The sequence below is a fragment of the Monodon monoceros genome, unplaced genomic scaffold (genome assembly GCF_005190385.1).
Source record: "Monodon monoceros isolate NGI ecotype Baffin Bay Population unplaced genomic scaffold, NGI_Narwhal_1 Super_Scaffold_16, whole genome shotgun sequence".
Taxonomy (NCBI): domain Eukaryota; kingdom Metazoa; phylum Chordata; class Mammalia; order Artiodactyla; family Monodontidae; genus Monodon; species Monodon monoceros.
Window position 1 is genome coordinate 102,451,160 of NW_021703772.1, and position 20,486 is coordinate 102,471,645.

At 50.0% G+C, this 20,486-nt stretch overlaps 1 protein-coding gene and 1 non-coding gene across 10 annotated transcripts in view; one reads left to right on the forward strand and one right to left on the reverse strand.

The window, feature by feature from the left end:
* The window catches only part of CLASP1 (cytoplasmic linker associated protein 1), a 271,572-nt gene that overhangs the window by 174,276 nt on the left and 76,810 nt on the right, over nt 1-20,486 (reverse strand). For 8 of the 9 annotated variants that reach the window (XR_003793859.1, XM_029224716.1, XM_029224715.1 and 5 more), the window contains 4 exons: nt 10,904-10,982; nt 9,387-9,490; nt 8,501-8,592; nt 5,998-6,073 (listed from right to left, as the gene is read on the reverse strand). Coding sequence is in view for 7 of the 9 variants with exons in the window: in XM_029224716.1 (XP_029080549.1) it covers nt 5,998-6,073; nt 8,501-8,592; nt 9,387-9,490; nt 10,904-10,982 (351 nt within the window). In the remaining 2 variants the exon portion in view is untranslated. The other variant, XM_029224722.1, reaches the window with a different exon arrangement.
* On the forward strand, nt 11,536-11,662 carry LOC114897348. Its single transcript, XR_003794073.1, has one exon. It is a non-coding gene; the product is annotated as a U4atac minor spliceosomal RNA (small nuclear RNA).

Consider the following 20,486-nt stretch of genomic DNA (forward strand, 5'->3'; position numbering starts at 1 on the left):
TTCTTATTACTTCTCACCCAAAACCTGATGCTATGCACCAAACTGTGTGTGTGACCCACCAGCCCCCGAAACAACTCATATGTTGATGATGGCAGTTAGAGACAGGCCCATAAAGAAGGTAGTTAAGGTTAAATGAGGTCGTAAGAGTGGGTCCTGATAATAATAAGAGGGGCGTCTTTATAAGAGAGACACCAGACAGCTCTATGTGTCTGCTAGCCAGGAAGAGAACCCTCAGTAGAGTGCGGCCACACCGACACCCTGTTCCAGGACTGCCGGCCTCCAGAACTGTGAGAGACAAACTTCCGTGGTTTAAGCCTCCCAGTCTACGGTATTTTGTAATGGCAGCCTGAGCTGACTAAAACCAGCTTATTTTGGAAAGGAAATAATTTCTGATGTTAGGGAACATTTCCCTATTGAAACATGCACATCTCACAAAAGCAGTCAATGCCCTGTCTTGAGGATCAGTGACAAGTGCATCGCCGTGGTTTACTTTCTAGTGATGACGTCTGCTCAGAGCCAGAGCAGATCACACCGGGGACCCCCTTTAAAGAGCAATCGATACCCTGTCTGCTACTTACAAAGTCTGGGCTATGAAGAGTTTAAGGGGTTTAGTGGAGAAATGACTAGCCTTCTAAGTGAAATAAGTCAGACAGAGAAAGACAAATACTGTAACATATTGCTTATATGTGGAATCTAAACAACACAACAAACTAGTGAATAAAACAAAAAAGAGCGAGACTCCCATATATAGAGAACAAAGTAGTGGTTGCCAGTGGGGAGAGGGAAGGGGGGAGGGGCAATATTGGGGTAGGAGAAATGGGGTTATTATGAGATTATATGAAATCATGTGTGAAACTTTTGAAATTGTAAAGCGCTATAGAATTTAAAGAATCTTTCATTCATTCATCCAATCAATTAATAAAATTACTAGCCTTAGAGTCAAAGTAGGCCTGAGGACTTACTTGGCCATTTAGAGGCTGCCATAACTTTGGACAAAGCATTTAAACTTTCATTCATTCATTCATTTATACATCCTTATTGTAGTACAACTGCTTTACAATGCTGTGTTTTAAACTCTTTTAGTCTCCATATTCTCCTTCGTAAGTGGAAGGCTGCTTTGAGATTTAAAAAAATAATGGAAAGAGGGCTTCCCTGGTGGCGCAGTGGTTGAGAGTCCGCCTGCGGATGCAGGGGACGCGGGTTCATGCCCCGGTCCGGGAAGATCCCACATGCCGCGGAGCGGCTGGGCCCGTGAGCCACGGCCGCTGAGCCTGCGTGTCCGGAGCCTGTGCTCTGCAACGGGAGAGGCCACGGCAGTGAGAGGCCCGCGTACCGCAAAAAAATAAGAAGAAGAAGAATAGAAAGAAAAAAAATGGATTCAATTCAACAAATATTTGACTGCCTATTACGGGGCCAAACTGGGGGCGCTACATGGCCCAGGCAGGTAACATGATGCATGGAGCAGGGTGGGTGCACGATGACCAATGGCCCCGGCCCGGGACCCGCTGGTGGGGGAAGGGGGATGCCCAGCCTCGGGCAGGCGGCCGCCAACATGTAGCCGTGGGGCACAGGTACAGCTCTGCCCCACCTTCACTCTTCTGCGGAAGCTCAGAAACGCTCCTCCCAAATGTCAACTCGCAAACCCAAACTCCACACGTGAAGTGAAGTCATCCTGCAGACACGTGTATGTGCACAGACACAGGCCAGCGGTTTGTGCCCCGTGTTTATATGCATAAAGCACTCAGCACAGTGGCCGGTGGGACTGGTATCATCTACATCTCTCAGACCAGCAACCTTAGCCTTTAAATAGCTATTCCTCAGGCTTAGAAAGCTCCAGGGCCAGGGAGCATCTGAGGGTCTAAACGACCCAAGAATCACAGAAGAACAGATTGTCTGTGGCACTACAAAGTATCGCAGCCCAACTGAGGAGGGGCGTCCCCTCAAAGCAAGTCGGTTCGGGCTGAAGGAACCATGCAGTGCTCCCTCCACAGGCCGCCACGGGGGCCCCACGCGCTTCTGCCCACCCGCAGGCTCGCCACGCAAATGACCCCAAGAGCTCAGGCCACCAGGACAGCAAAAGACCAGGGCCCCGTACATTAAGCTCCACCTGCCGGGCCCTGGCCGAAGGCTTTAGAGAGCCTGAGGCCTTCAAATCTACGACCTCGCTCACTGGGCCACTGCTGACTGTGACACAGAGGAGGGCGGAGCCTGGTGGGCTGGCCACCTGCCGGGGCCCACGGTCACCTCACTGCGCCACGCTGCACCCCAACGTGGGCACCAGGAACGGGCTCCCTACACAGCGGAAACTCCAGGGGGAACTTCACCCCCAGGGACAGGGAGGGCACCCAGAAACCCACTCGAGGCCAAAGCCACCCTGTCCCCGCAGCCACCCGCCCACAGAGAGGATGTCTCAGACCCGCCCACTCCTCAGGTACCAGTCAAACCCTCTGCGGGGGCTTCCTTCCCCTGCCCCTCCCCCCTAAGCCCAGCCAGCCAGCCAGCCCAGGGCCAGCTGCAGAGAGCTCTGAGATCAGTGCCAGCCCCTCAGCCACCCCAAGATGCTTCTAGACTCTGAAGATGCGGATCAAACTCCTCAGCAAAACAGACGGCAGGCAGCGGGGGGAGGCCCTGCGGAGGCCACCGCTGCCTGCCCTAGGCCAGCTGAGCAGCTATGAAGTCAGAGGTCTGCAGGCAGAACTGGAGTTCTCCTTATCTGACAAAGGGGCTCCCCATCGAGCAGGTGTCTCGGATGCCGCGGCCCCGTCCTCCCTGGCCCTGTTCTCGGCTCGGGAGATAAAGTCTCCCGAGTGTAAAGCCACCCCATAACCCTGGTCCCTTCCCTGACAGCGGGCTAACACCGCGGCACAGGATGCGGTCTCACGAGACACGACAGGGAGCCTGAGCAAAGCTTCCGGAAGACGCCCGTCCGCTCTGCGAAAGCGGGTAAGCGCAGGGACACTCAGGGAAATGTGCACGTGGACTGGGCACTTAATGACATGAGAGAATCAGGCATTCTTGAGGGACAGGAGGTGATAATGGTGTTAAGGTTATGTGGGGGGCTTGCGGGGGTGGAGAGCCCTTACCCTTTAGAGTATTTAAGAATTAAATGAACCAATGTCTAAGATTTCCTTCAAAATAATCTACATTTTGCTTCCAAACAATGGGGTGGGGGAGGCAAAAAGATGAAAGTAAACTGGCCTCGCCTGGTCACCTGCTGAGGCCAGAGGACGGGCCCGAGGGGATGCTGTACGTCATTCTCTCCACTTCTACCTCCGTTTGAACCTTTCAATCTAGAAAAGCTGAAAACAGGAGAGGCACATAGGAGCACCGGGCTTTCATCTGCCAGGCACGCGGGACACGCGTGCAGCTGGGCTGTACCACGCAGGGCCTGTGAGCAGAGCTGCAGAGGACAAAGCCCAGGGGGTGGGCAGCCCAGCAGAAGTGGAGCGGGACGCGCAGTCCTGGGGACATCACTGAGCCAATAACAGGCCCTGCGGCCTCCCTACCTCGGCACCCCCCCTATACAAGGGATGATACATTTTCCCCACTGCTCTGGTGATTCTGAGCTGGACTTTGAGTTACTTTCAGCAGCCAAAAGCATCCTGAGCCACACAAAGCCTGCGCATGGGCGCCCGCTCTGAGAAGCTGAGTCACTCTGCACTCAGACCAGTACCAAAGGACTCACAGCCTCTGGGGCAGGAGTGTTTGCAGGGCTCAACACACACACGCACACGCACGCGCGCACACACACACGCTCACTCACACACTCACTCACTCACTCACCCCCGCAGAGGACTGAGAGCTGGATGCAAGCCGACCACAAGGTCAGGGGCCCAGTGCAGTGATAGCACCAGCAAAACACACAACTGTCCTCTCCGGCCTGAGGCATCCATGGCTAAGAGGGGAACACCGCTCAGGTAGCCATGGGGAGTCTACTCAGTCCTAAGGCCACTGGAAGGCAGTCCTGGGACGATAAAGAGGAGACAGGGGTAGTCCTGACCCTCAAGGTTCAGAGACCAGCAGGAAAGACTGACGAGAAAATGAAAATAAAGTCAGGAGCACAAGCACACGCGACATACACACGCACCCTGGAAGGAGGGATGAGTAAGTGGGTTATTTAGCATCAGAGGAGCTGGCGTGGAGCCCCCGGGTGCGGGGAGGTGAGGACCGCGTGTCTGTGTCTGCACACACGTGCACACGTGCGGGTAAACACTCCTAAGATCTCCTCCGATGCTCAGTGTGGGAAACTGGCTACAGGCGCTGCCACTCCGGACTGCTGACAGCCGCCCACTGAGCCCGGCCTCGTTCACCCCGGCACACTGCCTCTCTGAGGCCGGCGGGGATACTCATATCACCTTGTCAGGCCGGTGCAGGCACCCGAGTCAGGAACAAAAAGCCTCGACCAGCCCAGCTGGCTCTCTTGCTCTACCGAAGGGACCACGTGGTAGCAGTGACAGCCTCAAGGAGTGATCCCCATAAAGGACTTTTTTCCACAGGAAACAAAGTGGAGACAAGACGTTAAGGGGGCAAAAGGGCAAAATAGTCCACCTGGTAATTCAGAATCTTTTTTAAAAGTAGCTTCAGTTAGGGACTACCCTGGCGGTCCAGTGGTTAGGACTCCACACTTCCAATGCAGGGGGTGCAGGTTCAGTCCCCGGTCCGGGAACTAAGAGCCCGCATGCCGCAGTGTGGCCAAAACATTTAAAAATACAAAGTAGCTTCAGTTATTTTCAAATTGATGATGAACATAAAGTATGATCCAGGAAATAAAAGTATCTAAAACTCAAATTTCCAACGTTAGATATTTTCAGCGAAGGCTGGATAGAGGATGCACGGAAAGAAGCAAGTGGGTGCAGGTGAGGGAGAGCAGGGACACAGGCCGGCAGCAAGCAAGAAGGCAGGAGGAGCTGCCGGCGACGGGAAGGGGAGCGCAGCAGGGCACCAAAGAGGAAGCGGGAAACACAGCTGGGATCAAGGGCAGAGATGAGGAGGGAGAAAGGATGCGGAACAGGAGGCTCTGCGACCCAAGGGCCCTCGGAGCTGAGCTGGGGCGGTGGAGGGAGAGCAGAGTCATCTACGGAGGGCACTGTGGCCATCGCCAGTCAAGACTGACAGATGCTGTCCACCATGTACCGTCGACCCCTGAACACTGCGTGGGGAGGGGGGCCGCCAACCCTCCAGGCATCCACAGATCTGCCGGATCCAGACCACCGGGGGCCACGCAGTACTGCAGTGTTTCCTACTGAACAGCCACCTACCGGTGCACCTGCGCACTCCGATCCCATGCCGTTCAATGGGCAGGTGTACATTTCTTTTGTGAGTTACTGTTCCTATTTTCAGCCCCTCATCTAACCAGGTGTGTGAGCCAACGTGACAGACAGGGCTCTGGGTGATAACCAGAACTGACCTGGGAGAGAACTGGCACTTCCGGGGCCTGGGCTGCCTGCTCACTGCTTAGCAAATCCCCACCCACCCACACTGACACCAGGGAAGTGGTGCTTTGACGTTTCTGGGTTTTGTTTTACTTTACACAAAATAACATGCACAGGTCAGTCTGAAGTGTTTCCACAGTTATATGCACCAATGTGGCCACCGCTCAAAACAAAACGTGGGCCCTCTCTGTCACCTCCGAGAGGCCCCCGCAGGCCCTGCCCAGCCCACCTCTCCCACCCCAGAAGGGGGCCGCTGCTCCGCCATCAGCGTCACTCCCTCCCCACGCCCACCCCTCTAGCTGCAGAGATGGTGACCAGAGTGCCTTCTCTTGGAGGCTGGTCTGATGACATCACTTTACAGGCTAGTGAGGGCCCATCCCAACGTGGAGAAGAGGGCAAAGCGGGCCCCATCCACCAAAGACGCTGATAAATGCTACTGGGCACTAACACCCATCACCTCAACCAACACCCCGAGCTCTAGAGAGAGAAATAAAGTCCCACCCAGAACCAAAATGCACCCTCACTGTCTACAGCCAATGATTTCTTTCTCACTAAGTACACTCACCTGGCTGTTTGGATCTCCGAGCAGGTTACATATATGTGGCACAATCTTGCTTAGTGTTAAGGTATGTGCTCCAGAGCTGAAAACAAAAGCAGTGCTTTACTGTTGGTGGGAAGAGAGGAAAGCACACTGCCTCTCCTCCCTCTCACCCCTTCCTTCCCTCCCTCCCTGGGCCCATCGCCACCTCCCACCAAGGCTCGCCCCTTACCCTTCCCCCTCTGCTTCCAAACTAAACGCACACCCGCACAGCCCCTCCGCACAGTTCTAAACTGTGAGTGCCTCTTAGGACAAGCGCCCACCCCCACCCCCGGCTCAGGGTCCCCCCACCTGGCCCAGCCCTTCGCTGCCAGGCCGCGGCCGCAGTCTCGCCCACGTGGGGTCCTGTCGTCTTGACACTGCCATGCGTCATGCGGTGGTCCCTACTCTGGCCAACTCAGCGCACTCAGCCACCCGGCAGGTTCCCGGGGTCCTCCCCTAATCGCCCTGCTGTGTGGCTCTCTGCCACACCAGACATTCAGTTAATAACCGCTTGAAGACAGACTGCGATAAACGGCTGAGAGGACGCCAGCTGAATGATGCCCTGCTGGAGGACAGCTCAGCTATCTCCAGCTGTTCACCGCCATAAACTAAACGCTGTCACAGACACCCTCGGTCAACAACACTCTCCCTGATTCCTTCCTGAGTACTCTCTTAGGACAAATTCTTAGATGCGGAACTACAGTAAGCAAAGGCTAGAAACATTTTTTAGAAGCTTCAGAGACCAGGGACTTCCCTGGCAGTCCAGTGGTTAAGACTCCGCGCTTCCACTGCAGGCGGCAAGGGTTCGATCCCTGGCTAGGGAACTAAGATCCCGCATGCCCCGTGGTGCAGCCAAAAAAAAAGCTTCAGAGACCGAATTTAATGGTCCCGAAAAGTCTAGCACATTAAGAGAAAAAACTTATAAGGTAATATAAACGTTACAATCTCCATTTTGTTTTTTGTGTTTTTTTTTTTGCGGTACACGGGCCTCTCACTGTTGTGGCCTCTCCCGTTGCGGAGCACAGGCTCCGGACGCGCAGGCTCAGCGGCCATGGCTCACGGGCCCAGCCGCTCCGCGGCATGTGGGATCTTCCCTGACCGGGGCACGAACCCGTGTCCCCTGCATCGGCAGGCAGACTCTCAACCACAGCGCCACCAGGGAAGCCCTCCATTTTGTTTTTAAAAATAATAAAACTCTTAAGGCTGTAACAAAATGCTACATGTTAACAGTGATTATCTGAAGGTGGCAGAATTATAGACAATAATCATTTTCTTTTTTATGTAAATTTTGTGATATACACAGTATTACTTTAGTAATCAGAAAAGGTGATTTGTAATTTGTAATTTTAAAAAAGGCTGTCCTGGGCTTCCCTGGTGGCGCAGTGGTTGAGAGTCCGCCTGCCGATGCAGGGGACACGGGTTCGTGCTCCGGTCCAGGAAGATCCCACATGCCGCGGAGCGGCTGGGCCCGTGAGCCACGGCCACTGAGCCTGCGCATCCGGAGCAACGGGAGAGGCCACAACAGTGAGAGGCCCGCGTACCGCAAAAAAAAAAAAAAAAAAAAGGCTCTCCTACAAATAAGCACTTAAAATGTTCAACATCAACAGTTATTAGGGAAACACAAATTAAAACCGCAATGACACAGCACTACACGCATATCAAAATGGTTAAAATTAAAGACAGTGGTAACATTCAATGCTAGCGAGGAAATGAAGAAATGAATCATTCATACACTGCTGGTGGGAATGCAAAATGATACAGACCACTCTGGAAAATAGTTTGGCAGTTTCTCTTAAAAGTAAAGATGAATCTACCAAATGACCCAGCAATTGTACTCTTGGGCGCTGACCCAAGAGAAATGAAAACTTCTGTTCATGCAGAAACTGGTACATGTGTGCTCACAACAGTATTATTTGAAATAACCAAAAACTGGAAATATTCAAATGTCCTTCAACGGGTGAACTGTTAAACACACTATGATACGTCTATACCAGGGAATTCTACTCATCAATAAAAAGGAACAAACTACTGTTCAGGCAACAACATGTATGCAATCTCAAGGGAATTACGCTGAGAGGGGGAAAAAAAGGTCAATCTCAAATGGTCACATTCTATGTGATTCCATTCATAAAATAACGAAATCGCAGAGCTGGAGAGTACATGAGTGGCAGCATGGGGGCGCCTGGGGCGAGGTACGGGTCTGCATCTTGAACATGGCAGTGAGTTACCCAGAGCTGCACCCGTGTCAGAGCTGCGCACACACGACATGCGTGTGTCCTGGATGAACCTGAACAAGCTCTGTGGATCGTATCTACACCAACTTCCTGGTCTGGACCCTGCACTATAGACACGCAAGACGACAGGTGGGTGCACGGCACCTCCCAGGACGTTTCCCTATAACTTCCAGTAGATTCGTGATGATTTCAGAATTAACAGTTACAGATACAAAAGCTCAGCCGAGGACACCCTGAGGCCCCACCAGACTTACGCGTTGAGTGTGGCGACCAGGCAGAGACACGTGCCTTCCCGGGTGCGGAAGTTCTTGTGCTTGAAGCCTCCCAGCATCCGGTCCCACACGTACTGCAGGCGCAGAGGACGGGGTGGGGGAGAGGAGAGAGGGCAGCTTCTGCAGCCCCGTCCAACGCGGGGCCCACGGGGGTCAGGGCGGGGGGGGACACGTCGCAACAGGTGCCAAAGCCCTCCCCACCTCCACCAGCTCATTAAGCGCTCTCAAGAGCTTGCTGGAAAATGGTGACTTATGCTCGTATATCAAGTTAAAAACGGTCAAAACACATTCCTTTATACAATTGCGTTTAATTCTCCCAACAGCCCTGAAAGGGAGGTGAAACTGTCCCCATTTTATGGGTGAGGAAAATGAGGCCCAAGGTCACATACTGACACTGCTCTCTCAGCTTGAACAGCTGTGCCCACCCCATCCACAAGCCAAACAGCTGCTCAGCTTTTCAGGCCAATGCAGGCTTTACCTTTCCTGGGAAGGCTTTTCCTGATGCCTCCCCGCCCCGCCGCCCCCCCCATCCCACAACAATGGACAGCTGGACCCCTGGCAGCCCCAGCTCACCAGCAGACAGGGACCAGGGCTGCAGCCAGGCCTCTGAGTGCCCCGACACCACAGCTGCATCTTTTCAGAGACACACAGAGTCAGTTATGTAAATGAGCTCAACTCTAATGGATCAAACCAAGCACTCGATACCCATGTTAAGTCCACTAACTTATTCAAAGGTATACCTTCTGCTGTTTGTTGTTTAAATATCCTATGGGGGGAAGAGGGGCCAGATGAAACGCCATGAAAATTTTCCTCTGAAACCCACTGGCGCTCTGCAGGAACACCCCAACCCCGCCCTGCCCCGCCTCACCTGGGGGTTAGCAGCCTGATCCATGATCTTCAGCAGCAGGGCCTGGTCTTGTTCCCTCACAGAGTCTTTAGCGTCACCCAGTCTGTCTATTAAACTCGGCAGCACTGGAAATTAAAATGCAAACTGATCAAATGAAAACCTAGTCTCGTGGCCTGTGGTCACCAACTGTGGATATTTCAAAATCCTGGCCTAAATGATGCACATCACTCTAAACCCACCAACCCCTGTAATTCTACACTTCCTGCTCAAATCCATCCACGGGAGCTACTAGGCAAATCTGCAGAAATCCTTTGCATGGACACACTGTTTGTCTTCTTCCTTACCCCACCTTCCTCTAGGCAGCTTCCAGCATGTTTTTAAGCTGCTGAAATGCTATTAACATGGATGTCGATGGAAGACCTTGGCAAGAAAGAGTCAACACAAAAGGAAATCCACGTTAGACAGAGGGGCTCCAGCACGTCTGCTCGGGGGGAGTGGGGAGGAGAGCGGGGGAGGAACAGGCATTATGGCTCAATCTGTTTTTACTTTTACATCACATCCACCCAAGCTCATCAGACAGAATGCAGCTCTCTGCCCTTCCTCTGCCCTTCCTCCATATGGCTGGGGGCGGGCCATCACTACTGCTCCAAGGGCACCTGGGTATCAGAGGTCAATTTTCTTTGCTTCTTCTAAAAATCTATAAACATTTCTTTTACAAGAGATAGCCCTGAACAATTCAGCTAATTTAGGGGGAAATGGAACGCTACTAAAACATCAAATTCCTCAGAGGGATTTTTTATTTGCAGATGGGTGGTTTGTACCAGAGTGGGAAGAGCTCATGACTTTATCGAAAGGTGCACACTGACCAGACGGTTAACAGAACAAATACACTGTACCAATTGAAACCGAGAAATTCTACAAGGAAATGCCTGCACAGAGCCGCTTAGTGTTTATATTGTCATCATCAAAGCCCAGAGGTCGGGAATTAAATCATCTCTTAATCTACGGAACCTGGGGTTATTTTTATTTCATTTTTCTGACTTACTGCTCTCCCTTCAAAATAAGAGTGATCATTTACCACACACTTGAAATGACATCTACAACCAAAGTGTAAACAGTCATAGCAACAAAAATCTGTTAACAATACAGCTGAATCGGACCTGCAGGACTCTCAAAGAGAGAAAGCGATGCCTCTCAAAGGGAAGGGTCAGGGACAAGGAGGGCTTGGTTGGCACCACAGCCTGATGGCTAACTGGAAGAAACCAAAGTAATAGTTGGTACTAGAACGGGGAGGTGGAAGAAGCCAGCAGAAAGATATGGGAGTGGGGTGCCAGCAGGTGTGCGGAGGTGGCAGATCCGGCCACGCCCAGGAGTGGGGCGAGGGCAACGGGGCAGCCGTGGCATCTAAAGATGCAGGAGGAGGTGGGGGCGGGCTGGGGGGTGGGGGACTAGAGGGTAAGGGTGGAAGGCGGGTACAGCCAAATGAAGCTTTGGCGAGACCCAGCGAAGGCCGGGGGCTGGAGGAGGAGAGCGCTCACCTGTGCCGATCTGTGCCTTGAACCGATCCTGCAGCCGGGTGACCAGCGAGGACAGGATGTCCATGCCCAGGAGAACCACCTGCAACAGCAAACAGCGGGCCCCCGTCAGCGGCCGGCGGGGGGCGCGGCGCCCTCGCCCACCGGCTCCCGGGGCGTCTCCGCATCTCTGGCTCAGACGCGGCCCGGGAGCCGGAGCGTGCGCCGACCCGCAGGGTTAAGCCGGGTGTCAGGAGGAGGGCCGCTTGCCGGAAAGGGCTGTTTACAGCGCTAACACGAAATAGTCGGTGGCGAGACACGAATCAATCCCCACCGCCTCGGCCTGAGTCCTGGGCGCCCGCCCTCTAGGGTGGGAGCGCGCGCTGCGGCCCCGCCCCCTGCAGGCCCCGCCCCGGCGGAGAGCACATATGCATATCAGCTCGCAGCTGGCGCGTGGCCTTCTGGGTAACACTGAGCGGCCCCTTTGCGACCTTCCGAAGCCTCCGAAAACGGGGAGTTCGTGGCGAGCTTCGGGAGCCAGAATCAGCAGAAGTGCGCCGGCTGCCGGGCGGCTGCGGTGGAATGCTCATGTTAGTCGCCACAAGCCTACCCGGTGTTGGCGCCTGCTTCTCGCGGCGCGAAGCGCGCCGCCGCTAACCATCCTTTTCTTGGGGTTGCGCTACTGTCCGATGAGCGTTTAGCGAGGGCAGTACTGCTAACGCCTATGCAACACACTCGCACCTGGTGAAGCTACGCTTTTACCTCGGTGCAATTTTTGGAAAAAAGAATTTTCTCTTTTCCACGAGGTCAAAGTTCAAGAGCAGTTCTTCAGAGCTGTATGAAGGCGGTGGTAAAACTGTTTCTATTTTAAGGGGGCGCTAGCAGCTTCAACAGAGTTCAGATTTCTTTTGTCTTCCTTGCCGGGCGAGCCCTGCGACATTCACTGCCAATAGACACGCTTCTGCGTTGTGTAAGTTCATTTTGAGAGCTACTCTGAAGTTACGGGAGAAGATCTCAGGTAATAACAATCGTGAGTTTTTTGTACCTTCCTGCTCCTGCGTTCCGATAAAAGGGAAAACGTTAGGTTTTGCTAGTCAGCTCTAAGTTCACCGCTTCGAAAGGAGGTAAATCCAAGTTTGTCCACTAGTCACCACAGTTCACGCACTATCCTTCCAAGGAATTGGCAACGTAGAAATCTTAAGATACACCTCTTAACGTTTCTTAAAGAAACAACTGTCGTTCGACAGGTTTTGTGTCTGTAATGGTACGGTGGAAAACACTTTAAAATAATGACTTATGAGCTACGGACGACTAGGTACCAGGTTTTAACTCTTCTTCCGAAGAATACAACGTGGAGGTGGAGGGGGGTAACTAACCGTACGACGAGGAAAGCCTCAGAAACGGTATCGCAACCAATTGAGCAAAGTCAACACCAACAGCCACAAAATCACGTCGGCAGGACCTATGCTTCGTATGTGATTAGAAGGTCTGTGATCCTTCGCATAAGAACTCACAAGCCCACATTCGATCCCAATAGACATCCTGCAAGATACCTAATCAGTACACTTCAAAACACTTGAAGTCGTCAAAGACAAGGAAAGTCAAATCGTCACAGCCAAAAGGAGGAGCCTAGGAGACACAATAATAAAGTGGAGTGTAATATCCTGGGATGATAAGGACGTCGGGTAAAACTTAAGACCTGAACAAACTATGGACATTAAGTTAATAATAATCTGTCAGTATTTCTTTATTGGGTTTAAGAAATATACCCCACCAGTGTTAGAGGTGAATGATATAATGGGATTTTTCTGTCAATGCAAAACTGTTCTAAAAATTTAAGTTTATTTTATAAAGAGTAGCCTCTCAGTGGTGTGGAACTGGCCTTTTCCTGATGAAATCCTAAGCATTGGTCTGGATGCACTACGGGTCGGAGGGGGGAGTGTTCCTCGTGGCAGAACTATTAATACCTGCCTTAAGTATAATCCCTCAAGACTTAGCTGCAAGAGGACTATGGCCTTTTCACATATGCCAGCCCATGTCGGTTTACCTACTCGTGGAATTTGGGGGAAACAGACTTTAAGCTTTTCCAGGATCAAGGTTTGCTAGCAGGTCCAACCACGGCAGCCCTGGTTAAGTCCTAGACCGCAACGTTCCCCAACAGTCCCACCCAGAGACACTGGGGAATCCACAGACGGTCCGGGAAGACGAGGCTGACTGATGCAGCCGAGCTCCAGAGCACTAGGACCGCAGAGGCTGGAGCACAGTCCAGGCACCCTCACAACAGAATCAACTACCGCACACACTTGTCCAGTTCTCCCTTAGTCACAGCCCCGCTGGGGCAGGAAAGAAACCACTACATGTTTATCTTCACAGCTCAGGCCCTTCTATGTTCCTGTTTCCCTAGTGAAGAGAGGGATAAATGAGTGAAGTCATTGCCTAGAAGACCACTCTAATTAGGGGCCGTGAAGCCTCTCTGTGCCTCAGTTTTCTGACCTGTTAAATGGGGGAAAGAGTAACAGCTACCTCGTAGGGGAAAGGGCCCGACCACTCCACCTGTTGGCTGTTAGCACCGCAGCACTGTCACTGCCCCTGCCAGAGGAAATAGGTACTGATTCAGGTCAGTGGAGGCCACGCCTATGAGTCCCGGGGACAGGGACTGGGGTCGATTCCCAGAGGAGGCTTCCCAGAAGGGCTTTCACTGCAGCAGGCTCATAAGCTTTGAAGACCTAGCCTCACGCCAAAGGAAGAGAAGACCTCCCCGCAGAGAGAAGAGCACATGGGGTGGGAGGAGGGGAACGGGTGCGGGGGAGGGGCCAGGGAGGAAGCTCGGGAAGGGCCGCAGCTAGGTCCCGAACACAGTGGGGGAGCCACCACAGAGCTGGAATGTGAAGGGGGAGTGACAGGGCCCTGTGCCCACCATGGTGAAGATGGCCAGGACGGAGGGGACAGCGGCAGAGAGAGGGCCAGGCTCACACCACCACTCTGCCCGTAGTTTTCACTAAGCCATCAACTCTGTATGACGCTTGAGCACCTCCTCCAATATTCTATTTAATTTTCTGAGTTTATGCTTGTGTCCCCAGCAAAACTCCTTGAATGTAAGAAATACCATGCCTTGTATTTCCTCAAAACTTCTGTAACATATAGCACAATACCGGGTTCATGGTAAGTGACCAATAAAGCCCTACTTTATTGACTAGTGATGAATTAGAACAGATGTGTTCTCAAGGTCCAACACAGTTCCTTTATAACTTTTAAAAGACGCTTTTAAAAGGAGGTAATAATGGCTAAGTAACTCAGACCACCCCTCATGCTAAAAACAACTACTAATGCTGGATATCATATAAAAGAACATCTTCTTGGAAACATCAGAGAACTAAGAAGACACAGAAGAACTACCGGCTCACAAAACATAAGAAAAGTAAAATCCAGAGAGATGAGCCTACAGCAAATGGTCTACTTTTGCCCTAGGGCCACTTATACACTGGGACGGGGCAACCAAGACACTGAGGATTGATTACTTGTGATAACCACATTATCTAGAACATGCACTCCAGAGCCCTCGAAGACTAGTGGCCCAGATAAACCCCTATACCTTGGGTTGGAAATCCAAATGGCTATACACTTGGAGAGTGAACTGGAAATAAAACAGCCTCCAGATGTACTGCAGGCCAGCTTCCAAGAATCTGGGTGACCCAGAAAAATGCCAATCCCTCACAGCAGATAGAAATGATCTTATTAGACTGCTGGTGCCCTAAAGCCCCTGGCAGATAAAAACACAAATCATTTCTGGATGGAGAGTATATAATCCTTGTCTAGTCCTCAATTTACTTTTGTAGACAATTCTCAAATACAATGTCCAAAACACAACCAAACACAATCAGGTACACAGGACAACTGTAAATGAAAACTAGCAGCAACAAAGATCCATATGAACTATGCATATGAGAATAATTAGAAACAGATGTTAAAATAACAATTCTTACTATGTATAAGAAAACAAAACACATGATTAAAATTGGGGAGAAAGAAATCCAAAGTTAAGTACTCGATAGATGGGCTTAAAAACACACTAGATATAGACGAAGGGAGAAGTAAACAGGAAACTGAGTCTGCAGAAAAAAATCCAGAATGAAGCCCAGAGAGACAAAAGATGGAAAATTCAAAAGAGGAGGTAAGAGACCAAAGATAGAGAAAAACAGAACTAACGTAAGTTGAAAAGGAGTTCGAAGCAATAGTGGACACACATCTGGGTCACTACTATCCCCCAAAAAACAGAAACAGAAAACAACTGTGGGTGAAGATGTGGGGAAACTGGGACTCTTGTGCGTTCACTGCTGGTAGGAATACACAGTGGTGCAGTCCCCGTGGGAAACGGTGTGCAGGTCCCCCAAATTAAACACAGAATCACCGTATGATCCAGCAACTCTACTTCTGGCTATAAACCCAAAAGGAGTGAAAGCAGGGATTCCAACAGATACTTGTACACTCGCTCAGAGCGACATTATTCACAACAGCTAAAAGGTGGAAAGAGCCAAATTTTGATCCAAGTATCAAACCAAGCACCACACTTGATGAAATACTGCAAGTTTTCCCTTTGATATGGGGAACAGGACAAAAACATCCATTCTGCAATTTCTTTTCAACACTGGTCCTAGCTGAAGCTTTATGGCAAGAAAAAAATTAAAGGTATAAAACTCATAGAGAAGAAGCTAAACTGTCATTACGAATGGAAATTGTAAGTAGAAAATCCAGAAGATCTACAGGTATATTATAAAATAAGTGAGTTTAGCAAGACGGATTAATACAAAGTCAATGTACCCTCCCCCGGCAAAAAACAATTACATTTCTATACCAACAACAAGCCAAAAAAGGAAATCTTAAGTTTCCATTCTTAATTGCATAAAAATTAACACCTAGGAATAAATCTAGCCAAAATAAATCTCTACCCCAAAAGCTATGGAATGATAAAAAAAAAAAGAAAGAAAAATTAAAGATGACCAAAATAAACAGAGAGAAGCTACAGACTGAAATACTCAGTATTGCAAAATTTCCATTTTCCCCAAATTGATCTACACATAAAATTCCACTCAAAATCCCAACTATAGTTTTTCTTTAGGAAGTTCACAAGTTGATTCCAAAATCTATGTGGAAATGCAAATGGCAGGACACAAGCTGGTGAAACTCGCTCCCATGGGATATCAAGATTTATTATAAAACAGCAAGAATGTGCTATCGGCTCAAGAAAAGACAAATATAGCAACAGAACAGAATAAAGAAACAGACTCATGCATATATGGGCACCTTCTTTATGACAAAGTGTGCACTATAGAGGAGTGAGAACCCTGGGCCCACTGAGTATCTATCTAGAATAAAACAGAATAAAACACCCTAAGAAAGTTAAAAGGCAAGTCACATTGGAAAGAGATATTTATAAAACAAATAAGCAACAACAGGCTTGATTCTAGAAAATATACAGATCACCTACAAGCCCAATCACCAAGCAACCCAGTAGAAAAATGGGCAAAACATTTGAACAGGCCCTTCACAAAAGATATCAATGTTCCTAAGTACATGAAAAGTTGTTCAACCTCCATTACTCATCAGAGAAACATAAACTAAAATACAATGACACACTACTGCCTACTCCCTGAATGGCTAAAATTAAAGAAAGACAAGACCAAGTGTTGACAAGAACGTGTTACCATGGAAACTTGGGCTGGTAGAATGTAAACCGGTACAACCAACACTTCAGAAAACATCTTGGCATATCTCCCAAATTTGGAGATACAGCTATTCCACTGCTAGGAATATGCCCAACAGAAACGCATGCACGTGTACAACAGGAGAAATGCACAAAAATGCTCAGAGCAGCCCCATTCGTAATAGCCAAAAACTAGAAATCCATGTGTCCATCTACTGTAGAATGTGAAAGTTGTGGTTTTCATGCCAGGGAATACAATAATCAATCAAGATAAATGAATCAAAGCTACGCTCAACAGCAGAGATAAATCTATAATAATGAGTGAAAAGGCCTGTATATACACTTTTGTGTAAGTCCAACAACAAGCAAACATAAACTATAATTTTAAGGTGCATATTTAGATGATAAAACTAAAAAAGAAAAGCAAGAGAGCGATACCATACAAGTCAGGAGAGTGGTAACTTCGGGGAGTGCTGGCAATGTTCCAGTTCTTGTCCCGAGTGGCAATTAAAGAGCTGTTAGCTTTACAACTCATTAAACTGTGCATTTGCATTTTATGCACTTTCTAAATACAGCTCACAATTTTTTTAAAGGTTTTAAAAACTAGAAAAGTGGGAGTGACCCTGGACCACTTGACCTATATATAAAAGTCGGTGACAAGTGGCTTGGACCTAGTCTCTGCCTTACTTACTTTCTAAACTACAAGTCAAAGCACCAAAATGGAACCAACCACAGTTCTCTCTCCACGGTATAACATCTGCTCGATGATCAAAGAAAGAAATTCTAGGGCTTCCCCGGTGGCGCGGTGGTTGAGAGTCTGCCTGCCGATGCAGGGGACGCGGGTTCGTGCCCCGGTCCGGGAAGATCCCACATGCCGCGGAGCGGCTGGGCCCGTGAGCCATGGCCACTGAGCCTGCGCGTCCGGAGCCTGTGCTCCGCAGCAGGAGAGGCCACAACAGTGAGAGGCCCGTGTACCACAAAAAAAAAAAAAAGAGTTTTAACAAAATGGCTGGCATACAGTAGGCACTCAGTAAGTGTTTGTTCCCTTCTTTATGACAGCAGCACTTTCAAAAAATAAAAAACAAAAAAGCACAGCCTACTGAGCAAAGAGAGGAACAGTCCGAGGGGGCACAACCCCAAAGATGAAAGTGAGGGCGCCTGAAATCTCATCACCCAACTGTCAACATTCTGATGACTGTCCCTCAAGACATCTCGCATGTACACGTGTGCACATGTGTGTGCTGTGAGTTCTACAGAAACGGTTCGTATGCCACGGAAATCGCCCCAGATCTACACATACAGATCTCCACCCCATTTTCAGTGGCTGGATGATACCCCATTGTGTGCAGGCACCATAATCACTAAACGGAGCCGCCAAGCCCCTACCCACAGTCATTATCTTAATCAACACTGTGATGGGTACACACTTCTGCACACGTGCACTTATCTCCTCAGGACAAGTTCTGAAAAAGAACACACACTGTACACCTGACTAGCATTATTTTTACCATAATGCACTAGGTGCCCTATGGGGCCACAGGCTGCTGACTCTATACATTTTTTGGTCATTTTAAGACTCTACACCGCAACCTTACTAAGCAAGGGGGAAATCAATTAGTACTCTTACAGTGCACTCACTTTCAATCCCAAGAATAAAAGCACAACACAGATACCCAAGAAGAGTGTGACAAAGTCGGTGACCCTGTGCGTTCACGCGAGACAGCAGAACTGTTCACACAAGCATGCTGTCCTTCACAGCTTCACCCAGCGACTCCTGGGACACTCGTGCCAGCCAGATGCCTCTGGGCCGCTGACTTTTTAAATCCCTCCTCTGGAATGGCCACCGGAGACACTTTTTGAGCCACAAAAGTCTGTTAAAATATAAGTACTTAATGTGAGATTAATGGGACTCACGAAGTGATAGGCTTGTTACCTGTTGTTGCCCATACACCAGGGTCTTACCATTAGAAAGGATCATCCGTCATCAAACCACTTCATTTCACACACGAGCAGCAACAGGCCCAGCGAGCCCAGGAGGCCGGGGTTGAACACAGTGCGAGGCAGAGTCAGTAACCTTTGTTCAAAGATCTGGACCAGCCCCATACAATGTTCAGCAGTGACAGGAATGTCCCAGATTGGTGCTGTACAGATCAGCAGCCACTAACCACATACGGCTACTGAGCAAGTGAAATGTGGCTCGTGTGAATGGGAAAAAGAATCTTAAATTTTGCTTAAACCATCGAGCTCCTTAATGTAACTTTCAACAGCCGCACGGGGCTCAAGGCCACCGTGCCATCCAGCGCAGCTCTAGACCCACGGCTGCAACTCAAGCAGGGAGAGATGAGGCGGCACCTAACCACGGAAACCCGGACTCCTCGGGAGGCCCTGCTCACATGAAACCAGGTGGGAACTGAAGCCAGCGTGGCCAGATGGCCAGATTTTAAACACGGGCAACTTTTTGAATGAATTTAAAGGACTGGGGAGCCCAAAAACACATTTCGTGGGTGGAATCCGGCCAAAGACCCCTAAATCTGCAACCTCCCTCCTCCAGACACATCTCATAAACGTGAGATCAGGCACCAAAGCATTCATGGTTGCCCAAGGGATTAAACAAGGACCCAAGTCTTCCATGTGGGCTTTTAAAATTCTCCCAATATGCTTCTAAGCTGACCTCCCCACTCCCCTCCTCCAGCCAGCCAGTCAGCCAGGCCTACGGGGTCTCCTAAGAGCCCCCCACCCCGCTCCCCTCCCGGGAGCTCTTCCAGCCTCTGGGCTCCTCCCCGGCCCTCTACTTCACGGGCACTCCACACCTCTCTCCAAAGACCACAGACCACTCGAAGCGGGGCAGTCCTAACACAGCCCCTCTCATCCCCAAGCTCTTCCCCAGGGGCAGCACACGGGTGGGTGTTGGCGGCTGGGGGGCTCATGGGGAAAATTAACCGTTACCTTGCACATATTCTCCCTATTATCTCACTGAATCCTCACGATACCCTGTACCAAGCACTGCACCTATAAGCATCCCCACCTCCCAGCTAAGGAAACAGGCAACTGGGCAAGGCCACTCAGCTACTACGTGGCTCCAATAACATTCATTACTCCACCAGTCTTCCAAAAGGGCGAGGCAAGAACAGTTAAGTTTGTAAGGACACTCCCCAAACCAAAATCGCTCTCGTGTGCACCTTCCCCAGAGAACCCTCGGCCTACTGGATGCCCTTCTGGTAAAAAAGTGGGCATCGCTCTTAAGAGCCAAGAAGTGCTGATAATCCAAATACCCGTCAACTGATGACTAGAGAAACAAAATGTGGTACATCCACACAATCAAATACCATTCACAGTAAAGAGGAACAAACTAGTACTGATGCACGCTATAATATTCATGAACCTTGAATACAGGATAAAGAAATCAGACATAAAAGACTACCTATTGTATGATCCCATTTATACGAAATGCTCAGAAAAGGCAAATCTACAGAGACAGGAAGTAGAGAAATGGTCACCTACAACTGCAGGTGGGGGTGGGGAATGCCTGCAGGCGCAGGCAAGGGATCTTTCCGAGTGATGGGCAAATGCTCTAACAGTGGATAGCGGTGATGGCTGTACAACTCCGTAAATTTACTAAAAAATAACTGAACTGTATGATTAACAGGTAAATTATACCTCGATAGAGCTGTAAAAGAAAAATCAGTTAACTTGTTTTAAAAGCACTCTACTCTGATCTTTCTGGTGACTGGACTGTGGAAGAAGAATTCATTACACCTGCCAAAGGTAGGTATTTGTTATCTATCAATCCGGAAATGATCCTGAAGCGGTGCCTGCGGCAGAAGGAAGCAAGGCCAACAGCTGGGTCGGGAGCTGAGTTGTGATGGGAAGCAGTGCAGCCTGCGTGGGCCAAGAGGCCCATCGGTG